We start from the raw sequence: 9,293 nt of genomic DNA, 5'->3' as shown, positions 1-9,293 counted from the left end.
TTCCTTCCTTCTTCCTGGCCTGCCTACCCACCAGCAGCCCATGTGAGAAATCTGTGAGCTGTGTTGGACATCCCCCAGCCTGAGGTCTTGTCTTGATTGTTCCAAAGCCTTTCAAATGCATCCCCTTTATCCCAGTTTCCTCGGCCATGGCTTCTGCTGGTCTCAGCTCTCCTTCCCCATGCCATGGACCACTGACTGGCATTGCTCTTAGTTCTTCAGTGCACATCTGCCACCTCCACCTGCTGCAGTAAATCTCTTCTGAGGTACCATCTTCAGTTTAAAATCCTGCTTTCATTTCTTTGCAGTCTAGGATAATGGATATTGTTTTTGCAACTGTCTCTTCTGCTTCATACTCTGACATTAAAAATTCCAGGCAGTAAATGCCTTCAAGTTCCCAGCAGATATCAGCTATTTTTTGCCTCTTGGCCTCAGTGAAGATGTGCCTCCACTTAAGTTACCTTGCTGACTTCTAAATATGAATTTTTCAAGAATGTTAGTCCGCTTAGCCTTTTAGGGGCCCAGCTTCTTTGGGATGCTTTCCTTTGTGGCATTTCTACCCTTGCTTCACTTTCACAGTGTTGCTTTGATTTGCTCATAGGAGTGTTTCCCTCTCCTAACCTGTCAGATGGGTGAGACCAGCACAGAGGACTCAGTGATGTAGAGTTCTTCAATATCTAAACTACAGTAAACTGCCCTTTTCATAGCTCAGATAAAAATTTTGGGTTTTAGATTCATACCCAGGATAATCTTATCTGGATAACATTACCTGTAGTCAACTGCTCTGCACAAGGCCCTTAGCATTATATTCCTGTTATTTTAATGTTTTTATTAGCATCATAAATTACACATAAAACACGTTTCATTATGACATTTTCATATAGAATGTATTTCACTTATATTTACCCCATTACCCTCTTTTGCCGCTCCCCACTGATCTCCTTTCTCTTCCCAACCAGCCCTTCCACTTTCATGCCCTTTGTGTGTATGTGATCCAGTGTGTTTTATTAGGTTGTTTACCAAAACATGGGTGAGAATTTGTTCACAGGAGCATGGGCACCTTACCAGTGGCTGTATTACTGAAGAAAATGTCTCTCCCTCCCTCAGTTAACCATTAACTGTGTATAAATCCTCAGGGATGGGTGGGGCCAAGAGCCCCTCTCCCCTCCATGACTGTGTGTTGACAGGCCCAGTCTTGTGCAGACCTTCTGCAGGTGGTCACAGTTGTGTGAGGCCAAAGTACAACAGCCATATAAGGCTGGGAGTCAGTGTTCCATAGCCACAGTCCTTCCAGCTCTTATTCTTTCCGCCCCCTTTCCCCACATTCCCTGAACCTTGGAGGGGGTGAGATTATATATATATATATATATATACTGAGGGTTTTTTTTCCTTGTTATTTTTGTTTTGTTTTAGTTTTTGAGGCAGTTTTACCATGTAGATGGCCTAGAACTCACTATGCAGCCCAGGCTGGCCTTGAACCTGCAGTTCTCCTGTCTCAGATTTCTGATATTACTGGTATGAACAATTCTCAGACAGTTCTAAGAATGCAGTATGTATTCATTCATTTGTTCAGGAGTTTGTGAGACAAAGTTTCACGTAGTCAATTCTAGCCTTGATCTCCCTGTCTCTACTTTCCAAATGGTAGAATTACAGACACCACTATGCCTAGCTTAAGAACAGTTTTAGGGGGCTAGAGGCATGGCTCAGTGGTTGAGAGAACTGGTTGCTCTTGTAGAGGACCTGGGTTCAGCACCCACATGGCAGCTAACAACTGCTCTTAACTCCAGTTTCAGAGGATCCAGATGCCCTCTTCTGACCTCCGAGGGCATTGTATAACAGTTTTAGAGCTGGGCATGGTGGCACTTGCCTTTAATCCCAGCACTCAGGAGGCAGAGACAGGTGGATCTCTGTGAGATCAAGGCCAACCTGGTCTACATTGTGAGTTCCAGGCCAGCTGGCACTACAGAGAGATCCAATCTCAAAAACAACAAAAAAAAAAGTTTTAGAAATCTTTTAAAATATATTTTATTATTTTTATTTTATGTGTGTTAGTTCACCCGTGTCATGCAATGCCCGCAGAGGTCAGAAGAGGGTGTTGGATCCCCTGGAACTGAAGTTATGCGTGCTAACTGCCGTGTAGGTGCTGGAAACTGAACCTGGTCCTGCAAGGGCAGTCAGTGCTTTAACCACTGAGGCATCTCTTCAACCCCTTAGACATCTTTTTGAAACGAAAGTGTTATGAGGGCTGAGAAAATGGAAGCCCAAAGTAAAGTGCTCAGAGCAGCCTGGGAAGCCATTTCTCTGCTCTTGTGCCTTCTTGTCTTAACTCTCTTTTCTCCCTAGACTGTAGAAACTAAAATCCCTCTTTCTCAAGATAGGTCTTCGAAATCACAGCTCCTGATCCCCAGAGCCAGCCACAGGACCTAAAACCGCTACTCTAACTTCTCCCTACTTTTCTGTGTGAGGGTGTGCCAGAGAAATTCTCAGACCTACCATGTTTATATGTCTCAGAAAGTGTGCTGCCCCATTCCCGGAAAGAACGCTGCAGAGACGAGTCCAGAAGAGTCTACAAAGACCTTGCTGGGTCCCGGCAGCCTATCAGTAGTAGCTCAGATACCTTTTTGCCCAGTCACAGTTCTACCCAACTAACCAGGCATAAAAAAAAAAAAAGATATTCACCTAGCTGGGACTTTGGACTTATATGAAGACTGCTTTATTGTGCTTTCCTCCTGTTAGGTCTTCTTTCGTCCTGAGGGAGTAGCTCTACACCATGGCTGGAAACAGATCACTTTCTTTCCTGACATCACAGCTTGGCCCCTCTTGCCCCCCCCCCCACCCCGACCTGCAGAGCAGTACCTTCCCTGGCTGTGGTCGCTCAGCATAGTCAGGCTTGAGTTTGGAGGCCAAACGACAGTCTCCCCTCAAAGAACACTTTACACTTTGCTCTTATGGCTGACCAACCATCATCAGGCTGTTCATTTTTATTTCCCTAAATGGGATCATACGCCACTTGAGAAACTTAAGCAAATAAAAATGTAACTTGCAATTGTTACATATAATTCTTGGCGATCAAGCATCAAAGGTTTTCCTTTGGGAAAATCTGAGGTGATAAGGAAGCAGCAAAGTGTGGGAGAGTCTTGCACTGAGCCATTCGAAACTGCCAAGTGCAAGTGGGTTTTTATTGCTATGAAAGTGGCAAGAATTTAGCCCTTTTCTTGTATTTCCATTATATGCACAGAAAAAAAAATTAAGGCATGTATCATCTTAATGTGTCTTAATGCATTTATTTTTTTGCCTTTTTGAGACAGGGTCTCCCTGTAGCCCCACCTGGCTTGGAACTCACTATGTAGACCAGGCTGGCCTCAATCTCACAGAGATCCACCTGCCTCTGCCTCCTGAGTGCTAGGATTAAAGGCATTCACCACCATGCCCAGCTGCATTTATCATCTTAATGTAACAGTTAATGAATTTAGGTGTATAATCTGGAGAAATGAAAATAATATGGCCTCAAAAAAACTTGTGACTCTTCATATTAGCATCGTTCATCACAGCCAAAAGTAGACATTTCAAATGTCCATCAACTTGCAAATGGATTGACAATATGTGGAATAGTCACACAACCCAATAGAATTCCTCAGAAAAAGGGAGGGTTACTGTACAGGGCACAACATGAATGACTTGAAAACATGAAAGGTAGAGCTAGAAACAAAGTCCACAGATACTATATGGCTCTGCTTATATGAAATGCCCAGAACAGACCAAGCCTAGAAACAAAGTTTGTTAGTGTTTGTTTTAGACTGGGAGCAAAGGGGTCAGGGATAGTGGAGTGATTGCTCACGGGCACAGGGTTCTCTTGAGAGTAATGAAAATGTTTGAGAATTTGATGAAGATGATTGCACAACTTCATAAATATAATAAAACACCAAACTGTGCAATTTAAATGACTACTATGAAATGTGAATTCTATCTCAACTTATTTTACAGTTAATGAAAAGCAGCCTCCTGGGTCTGGAGAGATGGCTAAATGCTTAAGAGCACTGACTGCTCTTGCAGAGGACCTGGGTTCGATTCCCAGCACCCACATGGCGGCTATGAACCATCCTTAATGCCAATTCAAGGGGACTCCGAAGCCCTCTTCTGACTTCCGTGCACTGTATGACACCAGTGCACTCACTTACATACAGGCAATATATTCATAAACAGAAAATAAAAATTAAAAAAAAGGAAAGCTTCCTACTTGTCGATTCCATTTTTTAAAAGAGTAGTCAAGGGAACCCCAGGGGCATGCTGGGTATGATTGCACCTCATTTACAAGCCACTGTTGGTCACAGAGAAGAGCAGGACAGACTCTGCGGGATGCTGGTCAAACCTTCCCAGCCCCCACTCCCAGTCCTCACAGGAGCGGCACAGTTCACACTGACATCTGTGGGACTGATCTCTGGGTGCCCTGCACTCCTGTTCACCCACAGTCCTCAGGTAGGCCTCACACCTGTCTCCACTTCCTTTTCTCCTGTACTCACCAGCTCTTAATCATATCCCTCCAAATTTTGTGTTTGCTCATTGCAAACAGATGCTCAATGCATTTTGGGGATGCAAGAACTTAGAAAAAAAAAATCTAGAAATGTGTACCTGATATTGTTTAAAAGATGAAGTTTTGAGCTTTGAGATCTGCTTTCTCCCATAAAAAGGTGTTCCTCAGGGCTGAAGAGATGGCTCAGCTCTCGCAGAGGACTTGGGTTCAATTCCCAGCACCTACATGGTGGCTAACAACCATCTGTAACTCCAGTTCCAGGGGATCTGATACCCTCTCTCCTAATTCCGAGGACAATTCACAATACAGGTGCACTTACATACATGCAGGCAATAACACTCATACACATAAAATATTTTTAAAAGTGTTCCTTATTTTAAGTTATTTAATTTTTTAGACATCTTGCACAAATGCAGAAGTAGTATTTTATTACAGATAATCTAATTTACACACATTTATACATTTCAGGGAATACATCATAAATGTAAAATTTCAAATGTAAATTTAAATTTACAACAATAAACACAGAAAATTATTTTTGGACTATGTACTTCCTTTAATTGCTTATGCAGAGTCCACAGAATGTAGGCAAACCCTAGAAATGTAGCAGAAGCAATTCCGCACACTGGTACCAAAATCTAGTTTGTGCAGAAATGTTTCCACTAGATTCATAGAGCATTCATTGGAAGAGGCCAAGCGGGCTCATCTGGATGCCTTCCGGACCTTCTGCAGCTCCTCAATGGGTTTCCATTGCTGATTGATCGTTATAAGCTTTAAAAAAGAAATAAAAGTGTTTTGTTAAAGGTTTGCTCTCCACATTTGTATCCCTTTTGGGGATTGGTCCACACTCCCTTAAGGAAAAACATCTCTGCTCATCTCTGAAACAAGCACAAAAGAGTAAACTGCACTGATTTCTAGCATTCCACCCCCTAAAAAGCCCTTGGGTTTCTATGTTATGAGACCAGAGAAAACAGTCATATATTTGTCTTACTTTCATTAATAGTATCCAGATTTTTTAATTTGCCGAGGTAGCATTTAAATTCAAAAGGTATGTCTGTTCCTTCAAAGTGGATGCACAATGTTCCTAGCACAGGGCTAGGCACACAGCCTTTAAAGTTTCCTCATGGCAGTAGCTTAATGAAGACAGTAAAGAACACAGGGAAGGGAGAGAGCTGAGGACCGTCCTCATTTGGACACCCCCACTCTCCCTCACTGCTCAGCACCTGGGAGACATGTGCAGGTATCTGGGATGCCCTTCACTGGGTTAAATGTTATCACAGTGTTGATGTTTTTAAAGTTTGCTGATATTTCTAATTACTGTTCATCCTAACGCAGTATTTCTAGTCTCCAGCCTATTGAAATTATAAAAAATAAAACCCAGGTTGGTGAGATGGCTCAGTGGGTAAAGGCAAGCACAACAACCTGAGTTCAATTCCTGGAATCCACAAAGTGTAAGAAGAGAAATGACACCCCATTTGTCCTCTGTCTTCCACATGAGAGTCATGGCACATGCACCCCCCCCACACACACACTAATAAACAAAAAAATGCACAAAAGGTAAAACCTTTGTAATGGTCTTTTAATACTGAGTGAATAATAGTTTTCACTGGGAGATATGTACTCCTGTGAAACCACAACACACTTCATATTAATTTTAAGTAAGCAATGGAAAAATGAGATAATGTATTCTAATAACAATAAAGGTTTTTATTTGAATGCAAAATACGGACCAAGCAGTGGGCTAAACAGCTCTGTGTGTTTTATTTTAATTCTTTGACTTGTGAGGAAAAGTCACATTATCAAGCTCATTTTACAGATTCTGAGAGCCTCAGAGAAGCCAAAGCATCTAAAGTCATCTCTGACTAACAGAGTAAGGGTTTGCACTAAATCTCCACAACTCTATTCCACTATCATCAAAGCGACATTAAATGGCATTCTAAAGTGTAAGGTTTTACTGACAGAGGTGGTAAAGTCTGTCAATCACTTGCTTTAAATTCAGCAATACCTTTGTTGGCACAGTAGGGTCCACAGTTTCCCAAGGTTCTGGATTTCTTTTTCGGTCAAGACTAAAAATAAAGGAAGACTTATTAAATGAAAGCAAATCCATTTAAACTCTGATGGATGCTGACAAAAAGTTGCTGGAGACAACCTAGTCCCCACACTGAGGGGCAGTCATCCATCAACCTCAGGAACCAGTAATAGCTGAAGCTGACAGAGGATCCACTAAGGGAGTTTCATGGGTGGGTTCCGTTATTAAAGAACTGTTCCTCTGCAGGGTAGGGCAGGAGACTATTTGCAGGGCAGGTCTGGAGACTGCTCCCACAGACAGGTAGCAATGGAAAGTGCCAGGCTGAGGTCTTAGTCGGGTTTCTGGGAGGGGTGAGGGGCCAGGCTTGAGGCGTATAGGCTCTGGTTCTAGGCACTGCCTCTTCGCCTGTTCTTAGAGTTACTGCCCTCTCCAGCTCTGGACAACTCACAGCCAGTTTCATTTCTTCATATCCCATGAGACATGGCTTTTTATTCTTTTATCCAAAGTTGAGAAAATAGGGTTCATTGCAGACAGATGAAATGCATCAATTCTACTATACTAGGAAAGAACTTTTTTAAGTTGAAATTTTGAAAGTTAAAATAATTAAGTGTGGTGATATGTATCCCCCACCCCAACAATGATTTCAACAATGATTTCATTACACTACATTTCACAAAACTTAAGTTTACAAAGAAAACAAATTTTACCTCCTTGCAGGAGAGTGGGGCCTGTTCAGACATAACAGACAGGTGCCACAATTTAAGTCTTTCCAATACCCAGGTGTTTTTCAGTCAACTCTAAGCCCACACTTTTGATACTCTTGTTTACAGAACTGGTGGCCCAAACGTTCTAATACAGAAGGACTTGGTGTACTTACATCACGTCGGTTTTTTGCAGGGCATATAGGGCGAAAGAGGAGGCTCCGCCTGCGGCCACGGCGGTGATCACCACCAAAGGAATGAGCTAAGGGATAACAGATGGATAAATTCGGTATAAAACCTCCGAAATACGAGAAAATTTTCAAAGACATTCAATACCTTCAGTGTCTTTTCCTCTTTAAAAATGAACACTTTCAGTCAAGATTTTTCAATTTGCTTGAAAAACTTACTTCCTTCCTTTTCATCAAGGTTTGGAAAACGCCCATGATGACTTCCGAGAAGAATTCCAAATCTAGAAGAAACCATTCAAGACGTGAATCAGTGACATCCTCCTTAGGACCCAAGCCTGTGGTACCCAGCCAGGGGGCGGGGAGGGCATGCTCCGCGGAGACGGCGACGCACCTGGGCAGGCAGGAGATGCCAGCACCCGGAGCCGGTCCCTTAAATACCAACCGCCAGGCAAGGGCGGGAGCTGTGGTCACGCGGGCTCAGAACAGACCGGGTTCGCCCTCGGCTAGCTCGCGGGCGCCCTCTGCAGGACGCAGAGCGCGGCGCGGCCGCTGACCGCGGTCCTTACCGGCGGTCCCTTCGCCCTAGCACCTGCAACCCAGGCTGTGAGGTTCTGGATCCAGGGAGCGGAAAGGGAGTCTGAAGCCAAGGACAGAGCACTGATGGCCACAGTTGGACGAAAGACACCTAATGCTTCCAAAAGGGGGACATGAAAAAAGCAGCAGCAGGGGTGGGGTGGGAGGGCGCAGCAGCCCTGGGGCTGACAGAGGCAGTGTGAGTCCCAGGAGAGCCTCCAGGAGCAGGGGGTAAATTAGAATTAAGTGAACCATATAAAGGTTCTAAAACGTGGCGAGGCACACATGTGGCGATTATTAAAAAGCAATTGTAAAGTTCATTTAAAAGGGGGACATGAAAAAAGCAGCAGCAGGGGTGGGGTGGGAGGGCGCAGCAGCCCTGGGGCTGACAGAGGCAGTGTGAGTCCCAGGAGAGCCTCCAGGAGCAGGGGGTAAATTAGAATTAAGTGAACCATATAAAGGTTCTAAAACGTGGCGAGGCACACATGTGGCGATTATTAAAAAGCAATTGTAAAGTTCATTTCAGAGTAACACCCACAGTGTCCTCATTCCTTCTATTAATTATATATATGGTTAAGGGCGAAGAAACAAAATTCAACTGCGGAAGTTTCCAAACATCCATTTCTGCTGAGGAGTCAGACTGCTGGCTTGTCCTCGGGTCCCCTTCTAACTCATCAGCCTCTGATCACAGTTTTCCTTGGAAATAATTTCACTAAGCCGGTGGCGGTGAGCCAGACACTGAGCTGCGTTCTTCCAACCATTCTGCAAGGTGGATAGTCGGTAGGTCTCAGAGATGTTCAAGGCAAACATCTTAGTGAGCGGTGCTGACAAAATCAGAACACAGATCTGGCTCCCAGCACCAGAACTCACTGCATCCTTCTCTTTGCTACTAAGAATAAGAGCCTTTAAACATTTTAAAATTATTTACAGATGGGGGGTTGGAGAGATGGCGCAGCAGTTAAGAGCACTGGCTACTCTTGCAGATGACCTGGGTTTGGTTCCCAGCACCCACATAGCGGCTAACAACCATCCGTAACTCCAATTCCAGGGGATCTGACAACCTCTTCTGACCTCCACAGGCATTGTATGACACGGGTGCACTTACATACATGCAGGTAATACACTCATCCATACACATAAAGCACTAGGCTAACATGTGCCTGAGTGTGCAACCTGTGGCCTTCAGGCTGTGTGTGCCCTAGAATAGCTATGAATGTGGCTCAACATATTTGTAGATGACATTACATCACATTGTCAAAGTTAGATCATCCTTC

At 43.9% G+C, this 9,293-nt stretch overlaps 1 protein-coding gene across 1 annotated transcript; it reads right to left on the bottom strand.

The window, feature by feature from the left end:
• Nucleotides 1-4,907: 4,907 nt before the first annotated feature.
• CUNH15orf48 (chromosome unknown C15orf48 homolog) lies at nt 4,908-7,936 on the bottom strand. Its single transcript, XM_008849253.3, has 5 exons — nt 7,838-7,936; nt 7,666-7,727; nt 7,435-7,520; nt 6,534-6,594; nt 4,908-5,299 (listed from the first exon to the last, which is right to left on the bottom strand). Exons 2-5 carry the CDS (start codon nt 7,699-7,701, stop codon nt 5,231-5,233), a joined length of 252 nt encoding a protein of 83 aa, XP_008847475.1. The 5' UTR covers nt 7,702-7,727; nt 7,838-7,936; the 3' UTR covers nt 4,908-5,230.
• Between the last annotated feature and the right edge of the window lie 1,357 nt (nt 7,937-9,293).

Source organism: Nannospalax galili, unplaced genomic scaffold (assembly GCF_000622305.1).
Source record: "Nannospalax galili isolate Female #2095 unplaced genomic scaffold, S.galili_v1.0 scaffold891, whole genome shotgun sequence".
In the NCBI taxonomy this organism is placed as follows: Eukaryota; Metazoa; Chordata; class Mammalia; order Rodentia; family Spalacidae; genus Nannospalax; species Nannospalax galili.
Note: the sequence above shows the minus strand (reverse complement) of the source record. Positions and strands in the feature narration are given on the sequence as shown.

Coding starts and splice junctions, on each gene's coding strand:
- CUNH15orf48 (XM_008849253.3), bottom strand. CDS start 7,701: ATGGGCGTTTTCCAAACCTTGATGAAAAGGAAGGAA. Junction 6,595..7,434: donor CTGCAAAAAACCGACGTGAT/GTAAGTACACCA, acceptor CTTTATTTTTAG/TCTTGACCGAAAAAGAAATC. Junction 5,300..6,533: donor ACCCTACTGTGCCAACAAAG/GTATTGCTGAAT, acceptor TCTTTTTTAAAG/CTTATAACGATCAATCAGCA.